This window comes from Columba livia, chromosome 3, assembly GCF_036013475.1.
Source record: "Columba livia isolate bColLiv1 breed racing homer chromosome 3, bColLiv1.pat.W.v2, whole genome shotgun sequence".
Taxonomy (NCBI): Eukaryota; Metazoa; Chordata; class Aves; order Columbiformes; family Columbidae; genus Columba; species Columba livia.
In genome coordinates, this window is record NC_088604.1 from 26,404,233 (window position 1) to 26,425,684 (window position 21,452).

General features: G+C 37.9%; 1 protein-coding gene and 1 long non-coding RNA gene across 2 annotated transcripts in view; both read right to left on the bottom strand.

The window, feature by feature from the left end:
- The window catches only part of BMP5 (bone morphogenetic protein 5), a 58,331-nt gene extending 50,460 nt beyond the window's left edge, over positions 1-7,871 (bottom strand). The window contains exon 1 of the mRNA XM_005506767.3: positions 6,664-7,871. Coding sequence (XP_005506824.1) covers positions 6,664-7,147 — 484 coding nt within the window. The 5' untranslated portion in view covers positions 7,148-7,871. The remainder of the gene's footprint in view (positions 1-6,663) is intronic.
- Positions 7,872-9,993: 2,122 nt separating this feature from the next.
- On the bottom strand, positions 9,994-17,619 carry LOC135578983 (uncharacterized). Its single transcript, XR_010471164.1, has 3 exons — positions 17,495-17,619; positions 16,896-17,006; positions 9,994-15,385 (listed from the first exon to the last, which is right to left on the bottom strand). It is a non-coding gene; the product is annotated as an uncharacterized LOC135578983 (long non-coding RNA).
- Positions 17,620-21,452: the final 3,833 nt, after the last annotated feature.

Genomic DNA, 21,452 nt, shown 5'->3' on the forward strand with positions numbered 1-21,452 from the left:
TAGACGGCGGGGGTTAGAGACAAGGGAAAGGACAAGTAGGAGAGGATGGGGAAAAGTGTGGGAAATAATTATAAAGTCTGGTAACAGCCAGAGCTCTCCTGAAGCCCTGGGGAGCTTTCTCTGGGGAGCCTTTCTTTAGCTGGAGGTTGCAATTGGTACTTCATAAACTGTTCATTCTCAGCTATGTGGAAACACCAGATGACACCTAGAATGATCAGACTGTAATCAATCAATTTTCTGTGAAACTCCATTAGTTTGTGGGCCTATGAAAGCAAGCTGAAAGGAACCACCGAGGCTAAAAAGAGAAGAAAAAGGAACTGCCCATGTGGTAATTACTTCCATAACTCAGGCAATAAGTAGGCAGGTAGCCATGGTAAAATTCTTTGCATAATTTAACTTTCAGAGAAAATAATAACAGGAGCAATAAGTGCAGGAGATCACGTATGTGGCAAAGTTGTCCTGTTATCTAAGCAATGTGGGAACCCGGGGTTTAGGAAGAGAAGCAAGAGGCTCTCCATCCACTCCATGGCAGGCAGATTCCTCCTCTAACACCCTCCACACAGAGGCGTCTCCAGAAGCCTCCCTCCTTCTCTTTCATGGCTAGCCACAGTCACTCCAAGATTGTTTTTTCCTGGGAAAATATGTACTGTACAATACATACAATCCCCACAACCCCACCCAAGTCTGTGTTTAGTCTGGAAAGGAACACTTTCTAAAGAAGAAGCGGAACTGGGTCAGCCACTCTTCCCAATGGGAAAAATATTAATAATAATATATATTTTTATATATCCATACATATATATAGCTTTTCACCATGCACGTCTAACCATCTGCTAAATCAGTTTCTCTTCAGTTATCTGCAATTTCTGTCGGCAGGGAAAGTCAGACAGTTTTATACCCCAGTTAATGGAGAGCTTGACATTTTTTTGGCTGGGTAGATACAATAATTTACTTGGATTTAAAGTGTTAACTTTGGCAAAAAAATTAATTGACAGTTATAAAAACATTATTTTGTTAGATGATATTTATGGATCACACACAAACCTATTTTAAGGTAGAGCTATATAGTTCATAAGGTTCGGGTAACATGAGCAATTTCAAAGGAAATATAACTTATTTCAACATAAAACAACAAATGTAATTCTGAAAAGGAACAGGGAGAATATTTCTTGCTCAAAATCACAAACAATCCCTAACAACCTCCTTCATCATTGCACCAAAAATTGGCTAAAACTGCCTTATGAACTGTAAACATGGAGTGAAAATTTTTAGGGAATGTCATCCATGGGTAAAATTCTTTTGTCTTAGAAATAAATAAGTATATTTTGTGAAAATATACCTTCATATTTAATTTTACCATAGAAAATTCATCTTAATATTTAGTTCTGATGCTTGATTGCATACCTAGGTCACAAAAAATTGCTTCCGTTTGCTGACTGGGTGACCAAAATTTTATTAAGGGAAAAAATCTTAGGTTTTCAGTGTGCCAGTGAGGTCTGCTTTGGGTGAATATTAAATGAGAACCCGCTTGATCTGATTTGTTTTAAATTTTACATAAAATCATTTAAAATACCATCTTATTGACTTTGGGTTGCCATTCAAAAAAACTTCACAATTGTTTTCTCATTTTTTCTGAGTATCGATTCAACTCCACAAATAAAGACATGCAATCTATTTGTTGTTTAACAAGTTTTATCTCTGTAATAGCATCCCTCTGTCCAAGGCAAGATAATAGCACTATTTCCGTCACTTCAGTTAAGGCTGTGTCAATATTTTCATTAGAAGCCTGCACTTTACAGACTAAAACTGTACCACAGCCAAGGAAATTCATGTAAGGTTAAAATTAAGGCAGCAACATCTGAGATCCAGTGCAAAAGAGAAAGAGAGAAAGAGAGAAAGAGAGAAAGAGAGAAAGAAAGAAAGAAAGAAAGAAAGAAAGAAAGAAAGAAAGAAAGAAAGAAAGAAAGAAAGAAAGAAAGAAAGAAAGAAAGAAAGAAAAAGAAAGAAAGAAAGAAAGAAAGAAAGAAGGGAAAGAAAGAAAGAAAGAAAGAAGAAAGAAAGAAAGAAAGAAAGAAAGAAAGAAAGAAAGAAAGAAAGAAAGAAAGAAAGAAAGAAAGAAAGAAAGAAAGAAAGAAAGAAAGAAAGAAAAAGAGAAAGAAAGAAAGAGAAAGAAAAGAAATGCTCATTCCTAAGCTTTGAAGAGAGAAGTTAATGACCCTGAGGCCTTTTTGCATGTATCCTTCAAACCCAGCTCCCCTTCCACAGCTCCTGGCATTTTATAGCTTAGCACTCCATATCCCTTGCTGATGATATGTTAGCTGTGAGTGGAAGGTTGTAGAAACTGAATTAGTTTAACTTAAGAAACTGGCTACTATATACACTTAAGGTCTGATTGCAGTTAGGAATCCTTTATTTTTTGTGTAACAAAAATATATATGTACAGGTATTTGGTGTGGATTGATGTACTGTAGGTTTCTCAAAGCAGATGTGTAAAAACTGTTCTCTGCCATGTTAGCATTCTCTGATGAACACAATGGCCTGTAAATCTTGTGAACTTACATATTTGCTTAGTGATTCAGGTTTTAAAGGAGACTATAATCTTCAAGACAGTGTACAAGCTTGGGGTAGAGAAGCTGGAGGAACATGAACAGTCTTCTGTGCCACAAACAGGCAACATTTATTTTTATTTCAGTGTCTGATTTAAGAACGGATCACAGCACGTGTTGTTTGAGGATTATTGAAATTAAGATTGTGGAATCACATTGTGTGTGAAGAAGAAAAGGGGTCTTTCTGGGGTGCATCGGTTACTTGAAAAATCTCTATAATATTGCCTCCTTTAAATCAGCCTGCATAGGTCACGGTCACAAATTTTAGAGTGATCTTCACATTTGAGTTTTAAAAATAGTTTTATATGCTAAGCAGAAAAACATAACAGAAAACCACAAAACTTGTATATATTTATCCCTCATCATAAAGACAGTTCATATCAGTTCATAGGAAAATATGGAGAAAGAAAACAGTTGCTTAGAAAATGCAGCAATCAGTTTAGAGAAAAATTTACAGATGTGTTGTAAACAAATGAAAATACAGACCATTCAAATTGCATGAGGAGGAACACTTAAGTACAGTGGATTTAATGATCACTTTGATGCTAATGGAAAATTCAGTCCTTGGAATACTTCAATGTAGTTTATAAAAGTGCTGCTGTTTCTCCAAGACACACTCATCTACATATTCTTTTATTCAATCCTCCTTTTATGGTGAGAGGTGAAGAGTGGGAACACTAACATATATCTTAACAAAGTCTTTCTCTAACTAAATTCTGAGTGAGCAGAAAAGTGAACAGGACAACATGAGCATTATTTGCCTGTACTCTGAGGAACAGGGTATCCTATATATGTCATTTTGGGAGATCGGCCAAAAAGAAGATGCCAGAACTCTAAACAGTCAGGGCTTTGCAACAGTGTAATAAAATATAACAACAGGATAAAAAAAACACCTGGTGAGAAAAACAAAGTCCTGAACTTGTAGGTGATATAATCAGATCTCTGAAAACCCCGGTGTATTTAGTGGAGGATTTATTCTTCGACTGCTGGACAAACCCCAGTTAACTCTTCTGTTACGCTCATCAATATTTATGGAGAACTGCCAATGCACACAGCCGTGTACAAAATATAGGATGAGGCATAGTCTCTGTCTTGTTGTATCTTTCAAGAAAGAAAGAGATGGAAATTCTGGTATAAATTCCAGTATAAAGAGCAGGTGTTTACAATTTTAACTTCAGGATAAGTGAATCCAGTCTTGTTTTTCTCCCTTGTTGCTTGACAGAATTATAATTGCAGCTCCCTTGATGATTATTTTTCAAATTTGTTTTTGAAAGTGAGGTATTTGCAACTCTGACAGGTTGATTTTTGTCAAAATTACCATATAAGTTTCAATTTTTATTTTTTAATATAAAATTATTTGTCCTTGTCTGTTTTTTCCTTTTATTTTTAAATTTTATTCTGCCATTTCAATCTTTCACTTAATAATTCCTAGCAAACATCTCAGCTATGTATTTCTTGTTTTAATATATATGTCTTAATTTATTATAACTATATAGCAGAATTTCAATTTAAAATATCAAGATGATTAATAAAGCTTTATAATTACACCTTATGTAATTAATGGTGTGCAAGTATGAACATGCTGAATACTATTTCCAGAGGAGATTAATTTGACTCAATTTGACTGAGGCTTTAAATCTAAAACCAGTTGAGTTATTACTGTTCTGCATCAGCATTTATTGATTTTAAGGTACAGTGTTAGCATTCACTTATCACAGCATATTTTTCCCCATTGTACATTAAAAGAGCTTGCCCTCATCAGTCACGATCTTATACTGCATAAATCATATAAAATGGTTACCTGTTTCCATGATTTATTTCATTTTTATGTTAATTATACTGAAACATAGGATTGTTTAATAAAAACGTTGAAGCTAATCTATATCGGTCATCAATATTTCTTGTGAATGTTACATGGTGGAATGTGTGATAAACCACAACATCCAACGTGTATGGAAGGGCATTTGAAGTGAACTAGGATTTAGCCCCGCTTAGAGCTGAGAGACATTTTAATTTTACAGAGGCCAAACAAAACCTGGTATTTTAAATAAGTTAATTGTGTCTATTAATTATAACCACTAAAAAAATAGAGCATCTCACCCCCCCATTTTCAGAGTTTAGAAATGTAAGGTGAAAGACATGCTCTAACTTCTCCAAAGGACTTTCTTAAGGCAACACTGGTTTCCCAACAAAATGAGACAAATATTAGGAACTTCCCAATCGAGGAAACGTAGAGGAAACTTGCATCCTTCCAGAGAGGGTTTCTATCTGGGGAAGAGCAGCGGGATCAGACTAGGATTGATCTGACACTGAGCCTTCAAGGACTCGTACTCAGGCCCTGCAAGAAGTCATCTTGAAATCTAAGATGTTTCATGAAATAAAAGGCCAGGTCCTGTGTAAATAGTCCTCATGGCCACTGATGATCTGTGACATATGTAAGAGAGGGTATTTCTCAGGACCCACATGGAAAATTTTTGCAGAATCAGGGACATGACTTGCCTGGGAGATCAGATAATTTCCTATTTTCTTTTATAACTTTGCCATTTTAAACTAAGCTGACTCCAGACACTCTGGGTAAACTGAGGCATACAATGGTAACTTGAAAATAATAAACAGATAATGTGTAATTCTTTCTTAAGGATGAGGAACACATTTTCCAAAAAACAGGATTTCTTTTTCTTCTAGTCTGTTATATCAGGAGCAAGAGCTACCAGCAAATGTATTTAGCATTGTGGACATATATTACTTCTAAGAAAAAAGATTTTAGAATTTAACACCTCCTGATCTGCCAAATAGTTAATGAAAAGTAATATTATTATTATGACAACTAAACTCTAGGGTGTCATTTTCCTAGAAATTCGAGTTGTTGAGGATTTCAGTGTTTGGAAACATTTTTAATCCTGCAGCAAGGATTAAAGATCTGGTAGACATAAAAGGTACAGAATGTGTGTGATAATCTGAAGGTATTTCAGAACATGTGCCATTGTTTAAAAAGTTTCTACAGAAAGTGCCATTCTGGAAAGCAAGAGTTCATCAGATTTTGTACCAGCTTATTGAGAAACTTCAAGTTTTCAATTAAATCTCTTGCTATTCAGATCAAACGAGAAGGTTTTTTTTTTAGCTAACTTTATGAGTCCTGCAGCATTTTGAATACTTATAAAAATAGTAAATACATTTAATGAATTATTTGCAGCTTTCTTAATGAGATTTTGAGTTGCCTTCTACGAAAGAAATCTGTAACTGCTTTTTCAACCACAACGTAACTGGTAAGAATGTTTATTATACTCAGAAGCCAATATAATTTATTTTTATCAGCTTTTGTGTCTGAATTGATACAATTTTCAAAAGCATTCTTTGCTTGCATGTTTCTGGTGTTTAATACTCTACTTGTTATTTAATTCATTTATGACACAGAAAAAAAGAACCATTGCAGACTCTGAGTAGCATGGCAGTATAATAAAATACAGTCTGTGGTTATTAAATAGAAATAACAAAGAAACATCAACAGATTATTTCAAATCTAGCCATCCAGCTGACAAGATAATAAAAATCTACTTTTACCAACAGAAACAAACAAACAAACAAACTAAACTAAAATAAATAACCTTTTTTTTTTTCCAGAAATGGCTTAACTTTTCCCTTTTCATAATATTCTAGGCTTTAAGATATGAACAACTAATGTTTGTTCATGTCTGAGCTTTAAGCAAAACAGTGAGGGAAATAACTGAGCAATAGGCATAAGTGTTTGATTTTTTGAATTTTTTTTTAAAAAGGAGTTAGTTGGCCTAAGGCTAGAATTTTCATTACATCAATGAAAGAAAGAAAACAGAAGCCGGCAGAGGGGAGTTATAGAAACTGACTTTATATAAACAGTGAGAAAAATCCTTTTCCATGGCCACCTACAACGTAGCCACTTTACCATCAGTATGACTTTTCTTTTACCAGTGGCAGAGCAGCCTGGGCCTGATCCTGCCGTTTCAGAACAGGTTACAGTCCGGCCGAGAGGTCTGTCTAACAGTTTGTCAAAGAGAGCAGAAAGAAAAGATTTTTCACGTACCTAGATTGACAAAGCTCATGACCATGTCAGCATCATTCAGAAAGTTGGTGTCGTGCAGGCTGGCTAAGGGAGGATTCTGTGTGGTCAGGGGGGTCATGCGAGATAATTGTATTCTCCGCGAATATCCATTCGGAGAGGCAGGGTATCCTTTCCGCATCCCTCTGCTCTCCCCTGTCATTGATCCCTTCAGTGAATAATCCAGCTCCTCAGTATCCTCTTCATTTGTCATGGCATTATACAGGTCCAGCATGAAGAGGGGTGCAGAAGAAGCCTGCTTTCCTGGTGAAAATGGTCTGGGTCTGTGAGGCAAACCCAGGATAGAGAGAATCTCTCTCTGAATCTCCCTTCTCTCATGGTTCCGCAGCCTCCTGTAAATAAAACTTGAATGGACATGATTGTCTCCTAAACCTCCCTGTGCGTGACCCGCCAGAACCCAGCAATTCCAGAGCAAGCCCACAAAAGCTTTGAGCGCAGGTAGGTTCATCTTTGAAAAGAAAAAAAGAACAAGGAAAAAAAAAATCTTTTCTCCTACTTGTTCTGAGTTCCTATGAGGTCTGCTTTCCCAGTGGCTGAAAAACAAAATTTACCTATTCTTCATGTCAATGTCATCTCTAAATGTAACATCTTTGGTGATTTCTCTCCCCCCACCCTGTTTAAATATTATGGAATGTGTCGGGTTGCAGTTATTTCTAAGAAAGCTGAAATTCAGACTTCCAATTTTCCACTGTTGTTATCGTTTTTTCTGCATTTATGGAGCAGAAGACCAGTATTTTGTCAGCTGACCTAGGCATTCCTATATAAACCTTAGATAACCAAGGTCTTTGGTGGGGAGCTGTATTAGCAAGAGCTGTTCTTCTGACACATTGTAGTTCCCAGAGTTATCTTCCCTCGATATTCTGAGTTCTTCGTACACCTTGTGCTCTTCCCAAGATAAAATCCTGAGTCACAGATTTGTCTTGATCTGTACCTTGGTGGTGTAACACATATTTGTCCAGCAGTCTGGTGATAACTTTAACATCTTTTGCATCGCTTGAGTGTAAAGTAATTCTAAAGCATGTACTAATCAAATTAATGTGTTGCCATGAATTTACTTGCAAAAAAAAACCTTCTGTAAATCCATTCAACCCTTTTCAGCTTCTGAACTGTTATTTCCAACTCTAGCAGGCACAAATATAACAGCTCCCTTCAAGAGAGATCTAAAGACTAATGTAAGCACAACCCTGCTGGGAAAGAAGAGGCTTCTCATTGTAATTTGAAACGGGTATAGCAAAAAAGTCCTTAACCCTTCTCTCGCCAGACAGAGGTTTAAACCCTCGCACCCCCCTCTCCTTTACAGGAATATACCTAATTTTGGCTATCGACTGTTTCTTTCCTAACAGCTTGCAGAATCAATTTTAGCTTTAACAGTTTTGGGATATATAGATAGCTAAAGCATGGCGTAATGTGGAAGCTCTTGTGAGTCTCCTTATGAGTCTTTGGTTTAGTAAACTTAAATAGGAAACTCTCATAACAAACTAAAATAGCATCTCATTAATTCAAGACAAGTTTATATTTTAGGTAAGTTTAGCAAACAAAGGTGACCTTTTTAATAAACTCTGTAGGAAATTTGGTCAGTTAGGCTTGATTCACTCTTTTTTAAAAATGTCGGGAATGCAATCTGACTGAAAACAAATTTATTCAGCAGGCGAGATTTCAAGTTGTGTATAGCCAAAGCTGTAATTGTGGTTATAGTCACAACTTTCATAAACTGTAATTTGCAATGATAATTTATTCAAAGTACATTTTGACTCATGAATCGCTATACTAAATTTCCCAGTAAATATCAAAAGCTAAGATTTAATCCCACAACCTGTTATTAACTAGGAAAGAAACAGCTTAACTGAAGAAATAAGAAGTATTAAACAGACTTTAAAGCTGCTGCCCATGAACTTCAGGTTCAGCTTAGAATTTTATGACAGCCAGCAACTGGTGTTTTCCTCTCACTAAAATGAAATCACAGTGTTAAATTTCATATTGCTCAGATTATTGGTCAGCATTTTCCCCACTCCTATAATTTGCCTTTGGTCTTAAGGAGACTTTCCTTTGATGAAGGGGAGAAAAAAAGGACAAAAAAGGTACATGCATGACGCTAAGGAAAACAAAAAAAACAACACAGATACATAAAATGTATCCCATCGGGTTTTCCCTTATATGACTAGCATCTACTCAGTAAATCACACAGTTCTTGAGTAAACTTGGGAGTGTGACAGCAAGTATAGTCACACCTAAGAAGCCAGAAACAATTTATCTAGTATATGAAGCACAAATGAGCTTTTCTCATATATCGTGAGCCCTAGTCTATATTTACAGTCTAGTCCAGCTACCATTAAAATATAGCTGATTCTCTCTCATAAATCAGCCCACAATGCTTCTGCCAAGAGAGGCTTTATCTCATATTAGACCTGCTGAATTAACATTAAAATTAATTACTAAGCTGTGTAGCAAAAGTCTTGTTCTTCTCAGCAGAAGAGCAGTCAGAATTTGAACACTTTTTCTCTCCTCATTGAGGTTTTCCCTCAAAATCCATTTGTTATAAGAAAAGGGTTATTTCCTGTTTTTGTTTTGCTTTCACTTGTCCTGCTCAGACAGTTGCAATGATACATGAGACTTTACCATACATACGTCTTTTCTGAATTTGGCCATCACATATTCTGCAAGAAGGTTTATTTCTCTTTTCCAGCAATATATTTCCTTTTTTTCCCTAAGCATTCATAAAATCCAGTGAATTGATTGCTCAGAGGATTGAAGTCCTCAGCCCATCAGTATGTCGAGCAATAGAAGCTTCCTATATTATCCCGTTAGAGTGTCTGGAGTTCCTCATTCAGTTAATCTTTTACCATTTAAATAGCCAAAAATGCCCTAAGTTTGAAGATGCTTTTAGGCAGTAAACATTTTTCCAGACAGTAACTAAGAAAAGACATAAACTAGTAATCATACGTTTGACAAAAACAGCTCCTGTTATTTTCAGACAGAGTCACAAACAAATGCGTAACCTAAATGCTAAAGATTTATTTTACATTAACCTGCCCTGTGCTGAGGCACCAAATGTCCTTGACTTGAACACAAATATAAAAATAATTTTTATTAATATAAATACAATGTCCTTTTGTAATAAGACTGTTTTCCAATCATTGCTAACATGGGTATCTCATACATGGGAGACAGCCAGATCTAAAAATGAAAGCCTTTGATAAAGAAATGAAAGGGATCTGTAAGAGCTGATGGGTCCGATTTCATATTTCCAATACGAATCAATTCACTTCTAAAGAAAAAATAGCACATACAATGTCAGCATGTCAAGATATTTTATTTGATAATATATAAAAATAGATTTGCACAGATGTCTTGATGTAGTTTAGGTTAGGGTTCAGTTTCAGAGTCACCTTAGATCTAGGTTTCAAGTTTTACAACAAAAAATTATTCTGAGCTGCTTGCATAATACTGAAACTTAAGAGAAATGCCATGTTCACGCCATTTTTAGATGCACTCAAACCCAAATAACAATTGAGGTCAGTATAAAGTATTGACCGATAATCAAAAACAGGGGTTTGAACAAGATGCCCCAGAGATTCTAGTTTTACCTTGCATCTAAAACTGAAATTTTGAAATACAAAACCTACACACAGACAGACCTTCTTTTTTCCCCAGATGCTCAACCTGGAAGCAACGTAAGAAATGACCTGAACAGCCCTTGTCCAGTCCTTTAAAAAAACAAAACGGGCCAGTTCTCAGAGGCAGGAGAGCAGCAGAGCGCCGTGCAGGTGCCCCTGGCAGGGCCAGATTGGAAGCAGTATGTGTATACGATTAGTGAATTGAGAGCTCAATATGTTTGCACTAACCTAAACGATGTTAGAGCAAATATCATAAGGGACGTAATGAAACCGGGAATCCAGCTCTCACCGATCTCAGATTCCAATGGATCATAACACTGCAATAGTGAAAAAATTTATAGCTATCCAGCAGGGCACTGCAATCATGGAGGGTGCAATTCTTTTTATGAGCAATGCTCACTATTCAAAAATATATAAAATCTGCAGACAGCTACTGAATGCAGAATCCCTCTTTGTTCTCAACATCACATAGAGAGTGATTTCCTACAGCAATGGTTCTCTGTAACTGTTTGACAAAACAGACTAAAATGCAGACCCTCTCCAAGATATTTGCAGTCTAAATCTGAAAACTGCACTTGCACACTGAATTATTCTGCTGGCTCTTATCCTCTTAATGACCAGCTAAATTTAGCATTTGGATCAATGTTATGCATAAACAGATAATCTGGCATTAAAACTGTGTCCTCATTATCTCTCTGCAAGGCTATTAATGCAAAAGGTACTTGGAGAAAGACTTTTATAACAGTTTCACGAAAGCAGGAAAATTGCTAGAGGTTAAAACTACAGATTCCTGAGCAAAACCAAAGCAAATTGTTTGGACTCTTCCTGTGACAGAAGAGTTACTTAGACACCCCAGGTAGGCATACCTGGTATATTACCTGCATCTACATTGGATTTACAATGGTATGGACTGCATGAGGTGTACATTGAAGCCTTTGCATGTAAGTATGCATACGCTCATATGTACCAAATGCCCAATCAACAAAACATGTATGACATCTTTCACTCCATTGTTTGGGGTTTTTGTTGTTGTTGTTGCTAATTTAATTAACCTGGATGTTGTATGACAGTTGTATTCGTACCATGCAAATGTAAGAAAGAAACACAAACATATTTTTCTGTATCAATGAAAGAAATGTCTCCTAATGCAAAGGAAATTCTATTTGCAATGAACACAGTGTAAAAATCGGTAGAATTAGCTGCAGAAATTGGCAGTTAGGACACAAACTGAGTACAATATTTGTAAATGTAGCATGTTGACACAAAGCCCATTTATTCTGAATAATCTCAGAGTGTTTGCTAATTGATAGACAGGATTCATTTCAGATGCAGAAACACTACCATTTTTGGAACAGAAAACTTGTTCGATGTTGTTACTTTATTTAACTTCACATCAAGATGGAAAGATAGCAGTCCTGAACCACAAAGACAGCTGTGCTTCTCAACCATGGGGGAATTTAAGGATAACCACTGGGGTTTCACCTGATGTCTATCTGTTTTAACAGGTATTCCTGGGGATTGTTAAGTATTACATAGCAAGAGTGCTTCCATTTTATGCTTCAGGCAGAGGAAGGCATTGCAAAATAATACTTGCTATGTGGAAGTGTTCAATACTTAGATTACAGTGCTATTTATTAAGTTACCAACCAGTTTCCTGTAGCAAAAGGGTTTTTCATCCAGGATTTCAAAAGCTCAGGCAAAATCACAAATCAGCCTAGGAGGTAAGTCATCAAGCATTTTATAGATGGCATTTAATAGAACACTTTGTTTAAAATTTGCAGAAAGACCTCCAGCTTTAAGTATAATCATCTGTGAAGTTTGTTCTGTTCATAATACATGCACAGTGTTGTAAAGCTATCAGCACAGAATAGTCTATAGCATTAAAAATATACTCTAACGTTAAGAAAATGGAGAAAAATAATTTTGCAATCTGCAGGAAGAATTCTTAAACTTATTGTGTTTAAGAACTCAAAAAAAAAGAAAAAGAAAAACTTGTTTCACATGTACTCTTCAGAACACATGAGCCACAAAATATACAATTAATAATATTATGGTCCAACATCAGAGTGCTGTCATTTGCATAATTTACAAACCCAACGAGCTCCCAGAAATTCCCTTTGATTTATAATAAGCATCTAATTAGTTTTTTTTTTTTAAAAAAAAAGAAGAAAAAAGGAACTACACTGAGGCAAATACAAAACACTTCGACAAGAGCAACATTTGTAAGTGGCAAAGCATAGCACTTTTTAAGATTATTCTTGGCTCAGCTTGTAGAAGGGTTTTATTGTGCCCCAGTTGCAGAGTGGTACCTGCTGGTCTCACTGATCCCTGGCTGCAGCACAGCCACAAGAATTTCATGGTGTTCCTGGACTGGCTCCAGAGCTTTTTCAGAGAACCTCTTCTGCCTCTCGCTGCCTGTCTTTCTGGTTTCAACTACAGATATGTAGAGAAATTCATTCCTAAATGGATGCCTCCTAGGTAGCTTCATTGCACTATTGTTCGTGTCTTGAAATACTCTACCCATCTAAATGTAGGATTTATTTCTTCTCTTGAGCATTCGCTACTGAGCTCTATAGCTGTGGCTTTAGCACCTCTACTGGCAATTGGATGATGCAGCAGTCCCTCAGTCTCTGTAAATGAATTTTGGGGGTTTTATACCTTTTTCCTGTGCTTTGTTTTATATGCATTCTCCCTCTCTCCTATACTTCCTTCCATTACGTCTCTACATTTGGTCTAACACTTGGATGTGCTGTCTCTGATCCCATATGGCCTTTATTTTTCAGATTTTTAAACTTTAAGCCCTTTCCCCCCACCATCTCCATTTTCACATTTCTTCTTTCCCTCTCCACATATCTATAGACAGATGTTATTTTCTTCTTTTAAAATGACTTCCTTTGTTTAGCAATGTTTCCCCTTTTGTAAGAGATCAGCTGGCCTCTCAGGCAGTAAAAGAGGAGCTGCTGCTCCAGTACTTTCAATTAAGTGAGCACTACCATGAATCATGCAGTCCTTGAGAGACCAGTCATCCCTTGCTGTCAGAGGAAGTTTGCGAAAGAAAAAGATGTGCTTGGCACCATTGGTAGACTATGTGCACCCTAAACTCTTTGGTGTGTGCTGACTGATCTTTCCACATGGACTTTTTCAGGTGTGAGGATCCACCAGCGAGGCAGCCCAGAGCCAGCTGAGGAATTGGCAGCAACCCAGCTGCAAAAGGCTGTAAGGTCTTCACAATAAGGGCTTTTTCAGGAAAACAGATAATGCCAGCATCAGCTAAGAAGCAGCAGTACGCTACCAGGGATTTTGTGAATTGTACAGTAATATTAGCAAATAGTCTTCTGCTGGCACTATTTCCACACTAGCTCAGTCAGAAAGGACATTATTTGTATCCTATGTGTTTGTACCAATTTATCATCATAAGAATGCCAAAGAAGGCAGCAACCAAGCTGCACTGGTACAGGCAAGTGTGTGAACACATCACAGAAACCATTTAAACTCTCCAGGGTCTATTCAATTGGCCAACATGCAGTAGCAGTGTGGTGGGAATGTCCACAACACTAGTCAAGAAAAAAAATCTTTAAAATAAAATAAAATACTGAATTTCTCTCATTAGACCATACTCCTTTCTAGCAAATAATGCCTTTATCTTACAGAACAATTAGCACTGGCCACAGCTGACAAATTTTATTTAATCAACAACAGGTAATAGTTGCCAAAATTTACTACAAGTCTGTTCAAGCCAGAGTTTGTTAAGCTGGCAAAGCAAAGGAATAAAGTGAAAAGACAGTTTATGCTGCTGGCCTAGAAAACCCGTTTGTTTCCCTCAGAGCTTTGTTACAGTGATCAAGAAAAATGAAATATTGGAGATGGTATTCACCTACTTGCACTAAAATCTGTACATTGAGGCTGAAAGATCATTTTAGCTGCTAAACTTTCCTTTATGTAGCTGGAGGTCTGACAAAAGAATTTCCATGGTGTTTAATAGTGTAATCCATGTCCCCCGTGAAACAGGCTTGAGCAAGAGGAGCATGATTTACATCGCAACCAGAACAGCATTGTAATCTCAACATGGTAGAGACATAAGCAGTCCTTCGTTTCTGCATTTTCAGCTTCACTACCTCCAGTGCTCCTTCCTTAGCATTCAGACCTTTAATTTGGAACAAATGGTATTTCCTGGAGGAATTCTACTTAAGCCATGTAAATTATAAGACAGCTACAGATGCAGGCTGTGACTACAGAGTGGTCTTTTCCTTTGGGAAGTAGATTCACAATGATATTTTCATAGGTTTTACCATTTGTTGTTCAGTGCTACACTTCAGAAAAAGTATCTGCCTCTCTAGAAACTCAGAATCTGATCATAAAAATAAAATGGATTTTGTTCATTCATATCTTAGAGTGATCCACGGGGAACTTATTTTCGTTTACTCAGTCGTTATATCAACAATGCTCAACAGGTCCAGCTTTGTTCTGCACAGCCTGAGCACACAGGTGTACTTTCTCATGGCAGTTTTTCAAAGAAGATAGCCCATATTTCTGTGCTCATTTTCTCCTCTTTATCACCCTTTGGTGATAAAATGTGCACTGGGACAACATAATGAGATTTTTCAATGACATTCAAATGGATATTTTCCTTATCCTCCTGTGAGCATCGCTAGAAGAAAAAGATGCAATGAGCTGCTGGGAAAGCTTCAGCCTCAGCCTTGTTGTCCACCTTTGAGAGGCTGTTGCCTCTGGCTCTGGCCATGTCTTCATTGGGCATGAGAAGGGAGCTGGAAAGTCGAGATCAGCATCATGGCAGAAACGTTTACAATTATTTATTCTGAAGGTCAAGGTTAACAAATTTCTCTCTCTTCTCATTTCTTCATTGTAATTTGAAGTTAATCAGATTTCACTATTTCCGTAAAGGATGGTGAATTTTGTTTTCCTGTATTTCTGGACCTTTGAATAATTTAAATCCTCTGCTTCCAAGCCACGAAGGATCCTCTTGATGCAGACAATAAAAGAAAGTACCTTCATCCTACAGGACGGCCAGAAAGCTTCAAAACCATAAAACTTCTGGCTTATTTTGTGCTCTCCTAAAAAACATAAAGATGACCAAACAGATTATTTGTATTTAAAAACAAAACAAAACAAAACTTTTTGGTCTAAGAATTTCTTTGCCAAGTTTCAATCTAAAATTGTTTTTTATGGCTGTGTTATAAATTGTTTAAAAACAGGGTTTATAATGGAAATGGTGACAGACTTAACTATGGCGGCACTAGCAGGCGCCAGGATAATTACAGTCTTCTCAAGACATAACTTACTTATTACAGGCTACACAGCAGAGCCAGTATTTTGTATTTTAATTAAGAAACCTGGATTTTGTTTGTAATAATTGACTGTTATGCCGCCCCTCTTGCCAGGACACTCTTGTAAAAGAGACTCTTGCCTCTAGTAGCTTTTCTTTGTTAAATATTTAAAATAATTTTTCTATTGTTGACTGGAAGATTGCATGCATTTTATAGGTCGTTATTAACTGTCTTTTGGTGACTTCAGTCGCTCTATATTTTTTAATGGAGATTTTTTGTTCCTCTCATCTGTGACCGGGAAAAGTTTACAGGTTAGGTCTCTGTGAAGTATAATTCTCTAGTATCTGCGCTATCTGCTTTAATCTGTAGCCCGCAGGCCTTCCAAAAGCAAGCATGCTCTCTGCCGTGCCTCCTGGACACGTTCCGCGTGTCACCCGGCGGCGCCGACACCGACCTTTACACCGCCCTGACTGGGGCATCACAGCAGCCGCCGCCGCAGAACCGCAGCTCCTGGACACGGAGCCGTGTTCACCGCTTGCACACAAGCTCCTTTTGTTCCGTGCGGCTGCGATGAGCCCGGGGCAGGCGGCGGCCCGGGACACACCGCGGCGGCCCGGGGCACACGGCAGCGGGCGGCGGGGCCGGGCCGGCCGGGCACAAACGGGCGGGCGATGCCGCCGCGCTGCTGCCCCCTGCCGGCAGCGCTGGCACATGGCGGCCGCGGGCGCCCCCCGCATCGCCCTGTCACAGAATCACAGGACGTTAGCGATTGGAAGGGACATCGACAGATCATCCAGTCCAATTCCCCTGCTGGAGCAGAAACACCTAGATGAGGTTACACAGGAAGGTGTCCAGGTGTCCAGGCGGGTTTTGAATGTCTCCAGAGTAGAAGACTCCACAACCTCCCTGGGCAGACTGTTCCAGTGTTCTGTCATCCTCACTGAGAAGTTTCTTCCCTTGTTTAAGTAGAACCTCCTGTGTTTCAGTTTATAGCCATTGCCCTTTGTCCTATCATTGGTTGTCACCAAGAAGAGCCTGGCTCCACCATCGTGACACTCACCCTTTGTATATTTATAAACATTAATGAGGTCGCCCCTCAGTCTCCTCTTTTCCAAGCTAAAGAGACCCAGCTCCCTCAGCCTCCCACAAGGGAGATGCTCCACTCCCTTAATCATCTTTGTGGCTCTGTGCTGGACTTTCTCCAGCAGTTCCCTGTCCTTCTGGAACTGAGGAGCCCAGAACTGGACACAATATTCCACAATATTCCCCCCACCTCGCCTTGTCCCCCTGCCCTCACCTTTGCATCTTGATTTCTTTTCCGTTGTTTTTCCCACTTCTGGAGTCCGTGCACTCTCACAGCCAACAGGAACAAACATCACCAGCTCTTCATGTGTGTGGTCCTCAGGAGCTGGCCGTCCAATTTTGGCAGGAAAGTTAGGGTGGTTATTAGGTGTTCAGAGATGGACCTCGATATGCAAAATTAAGTATGTCACAACAGCACATGTGTGATTTAACGTGCTGCAGTATTAGCACTGCACGGGCACATACACGAACAAGACCAATAGAAGCGTTTAATATTTTTAACTGAAAGGCAACATACAAATTGAAGCAGTCCAGGACTAAAAGAATATGTCTCTCAATTTTATTATTTTTTTTTTTTTTTAGTGCCTGACTGGCACTGGGTACAGCAAAGTTTTGGCTAAAAACATTGTTCACCGCTGCTTGCTTCTTTTCTGTTTGGCCTCAGAATGATATTACTCTAACAAGCACTATTCAGTCATTTTCCCCCAAGACTATCTACCAACTGGAGACATTATCAAAGATAATTATGTCACTTCCTTTCTTTTCTCCAACACACTCCCAGCCTAAGAGAAGAGATAAAGGAGTCAGCCTTACCAGCAGATCTCTCCCTGCTTCCTCCTACAGAAGTTTTCCTCCTGCCAAGCGGACCTTCAACGAGTTTTTGTTGCCTTTGGATCTTCCAAGTGAAGCACAGGGAAAAGGGCATAGGAGATAATTTACCACTGCATGGTTTGGAAAAAAAAAAAAAAAAAAAAAGGCAAGAAAATAATGGCATTGTCTTATATTTCATTTTGGGTCCTGAAACAGCTATTGGTATTACATTACCAAAGACTTGTAACTATGGCCAAACAGCTGAATGAAATTGAAATCCAGTATTTGTTTTTATTTTGTGTCCTTGGAGAAGAAATGCAAAGTGAAGAGAAATTTGAGGGAGAAATACACAGCAAGAAAAATGATAGAATATGCACAGGAATTATATCACAGGTCTTTCTCAAATATCTATATTTGAGGTTTCAAATATCTCAGATATCATTCTTCACCACTTTTTTATTAGGTTGTATTGATTTCAACTGTGTGAAGGAAAAAAAGGAAAAATGTTTCAGTGATAATGCTCAGGTGGCAGAAAAACTGGTGAACAAGCAATAAACTATGGGATGAATGGAAAGACCTAAGTCTGAGCCTAGGATGACTGTATCTAGCCAAGGTCCAGTAACGTCTCAAGGAACAGCAAAATACAATTGATGTGGTGGTGGATCATTTTCTGGATCCTGAGTTGCACTCTGCTTTTAATCATGAGAAAGAGGGAAGCTTTTAAGGTGAGGTTTCAAGCAAGTTCCAATCAGCTGATGCAATGCAAGGGAAGGAGCACTCTCGGCCAGTTGTCCAAGGGGAGAGGCAGCCACCACTGTCCAAGAGGGGTTGTGGAGAGGAGAGCAAGGAAGCAGGGTGGCATGTGATTGAGGGGATTTAGAAAAACCAGTAGCTTGGAGGACCGATAATGAAGAATTATTGCAGTAAATGCTACTGTAGGTTCAGTTCCAGATTTCTTTCTCTGATTTGCTATATGCTAAAACATCTCTTTATCTGATCCTACAAATACAGCTCAAGCAATATTTCATCATGCAGGAAATGAGAAGGACCAACAAACAGTCTGTGTGTGACAATGAAAAAGAAAGAAAACACCAGCCCCATCATCTGACTCCTTTATCCAAACTGACTAGCCTGATTGCCTTGACATCATGTTTATCATTTCCACATGTTTTGGGGGGGTTTGGGGCCTTTTTCTAATTCCCAGGAAAGGATGCCTACGAAGGTGAAAGAAGAAACCAGTAGAGTCCATCTCCTAGGAGCATGTATTTGGCTGTAGCACTTTTGTTATTTTGTGCTGTAGAAGAGAAGTTAATAAGGTCTTTTAAAAAACAGAAAAGAATGTGAAAAGAAAGATGTATTTCAGAAACAAAATCTACAAAAAAAGAAGGTGTGGCAGAAAAAGAGAGTAGAAGAGAATGATTCTGTGTTTTTTGGTCAAGAGGAGGAAAACTACGGATACAGAAGTTCTTGAAAACCAGGAGTTTTTCATCTTAAAATGTCTGGTAATGTGAACTTGAGAGTTATTGTCAAGTTTTAGGCTATTCAAGAGGAAAAGAGAGATAATAAAAAATACTATGGGGAGTGATTGTTAGAAACCAGAATTAGGTGTCAGTCTCACAAGAATGATATGCAAATATGAAACTAATGAAACGAAAAGTCTGCCATCAGATATTAATGACAGAAAATAAATACTAAATAGAATACAAGATTAAGGTTTTCTATTGGAAATAAAGTATTATATTTACAGAATTTGTCAAAACAGAACTTGTTATACAACATGTAGAAGAGCTAAGAGCAAAAGCTTCATTTTGTTTACCTGACAGGAAACCTTTTCTATCTCCTGTCATTGTGTAAATACAAGGGTCATTAAATCCAAGAGCTCAACAGGAGCTCAGCAACAGGATTATGTAGGATCATTAGCTATTGTCAATCCGTGTGCAGGTTCTACAGTCATCCTCCATTTTTCTCCAAGTGAAGAGTGGAACATGACTGCTTCTCAGCTGGAATTGTTCTGATGACTTCTGTCATAACACTGGAATGATAGGAAATGTTGGCCAAAACATGCAGGCTTTAGTCAGGCAGTGCACCTAATTAAGTCAGTGGGAGATTTTCCCTTCATGCAAACTGTGGAAATTGGCCTACTTTCCTTATTCACTTGCAGATCATGATTCCTGTCTCTTTTTCTGTGTGGCACTGGAGGATGTTTTGAATGCTGTCTGGGTGTTTAATACAATATCAATCCAGTCCACAATGTACCAACGCCATCCTGCGTAGGGACAGAGTCAGATTTAAAGGTGCGTGTTACAGTGTGTGAGCGAATTCATTCTAGCTAGCAGTAAAATGTACTCTGGCCCCGTTCCAGCAGAGCACTTAATCATACGCTTATCAGTTAAAAGGATGACTCAAATACTTCAAATTATGAACATGCTTTTATGCCTTGTTGCGTCACACCCAGAATGTTTGCACCATTATCCCAGATTAATATTAACCAGAGACTGAAAGAGATGAAATAAGAGAGAGAGGTTCAGAGCAAACTGAGATTCCAAACACTGCAACACACAACTGTGGTATTTTGATCTTGCTAATACTTTTCAAATGGCTTGTACAACCACCTGCTTAACAGATGAGATCTCTGATTAGAAACTTAAGTCTCTGATCTTCAGGAGTATTAATTTTTTTTTAAATCCACCTTGTTTTTAAGTCATATGCAAAACATCCCACTTGCATTTAAATTGCCCTCATCAGTATTTTGGCTTCCAGAGCTGCATAATGAGGAATTCCTAAGGTCCTTCCTTTTTCTAAAACTATTTCTCTTTATTTACTGTGGGTGTCAGGGTATCCAAACACTCGGGAACTCCAGCAGTGGCCTGATGCATTCCCAGCTGCCCCTCAGTGATGACCACATGAGGCTACCGACCGCATTGCTGATCAGACTCCAGACTGGAACAGGGTTTTTTTTACAGCCACATGCACCTTTTGCCTTCTGAACCACGGGCTTGCCCCATTTTTGCACATTGACTTCCTTCTAATGAAATAATACAAGAGGTTGAGAAACATTTGTATTATAAAGTAGTAAAGAAATGAGTGCTTTGTATGTATGATATGAAATAAGTTAATTTTTTAGTTACTGTGTTGTTTGACAAAAGGTAATGAAGGAATGTATCAAACCAGGTAACTTCAAGCATTAAGACTAAAAATGAAATGGCTACAGACAGTTCCAGTTGCACAAACAGATACACAAACAAGAAATAGTGATAAATACAATTTCTTCAAAAGGGAAAGAATCAGAATCAGAAGTCTGATAAAAACAGAAGTAGGAGTGAAAAAGGGGAGGGACTTCAAGAATTCCTAAATGAGAAGATGACATAGAAAGTGTTTCACTGTACCTCAAGAAAGCACAGAGAAAGTCTGACCATGTAAATAATAGTTCCGAGTAAGTTTCTCAGGCAAAAAAAAAATGACAGTTAATATTTTGGCACAAAGCTTTGCAGTTGCTATTACTCTGAAAATGTCATGTTTAGGTTACAAACTGATGTTTTTGTACACCCTTGAAAAAAAGGAAAGTTAGCAATAACTTGTAAAAGCAAGTCCCCTCAACATTTTTAGTGGTAGTATGAGGCAAATACTAATGACAGTGCGTTCACTCCCTTGCTCAGTAGACATATTTATCAAAAGGACCAAGATTAAAAGCAAAGACACCCACACAGATTCTTAATTAACTAATAAATGAGAAGTAAAAAAATCGCAGTTGGCTTTTATGTTACCTTCATGCTTATGAGTAAGGTTTGCACATATACTATCATTGCCATTTCCTGTTTCACCTCTGATTTACAGCAAGGTGAAATACCTGCCATTTAATTTAGATTATTGCTAGCTAATAATCTACAAACATTGTCCATGACTTACATCTCCTCTTATTTCCCAAAGAGGTGACTTAAACAACTGGAAACTGATCTCTAAT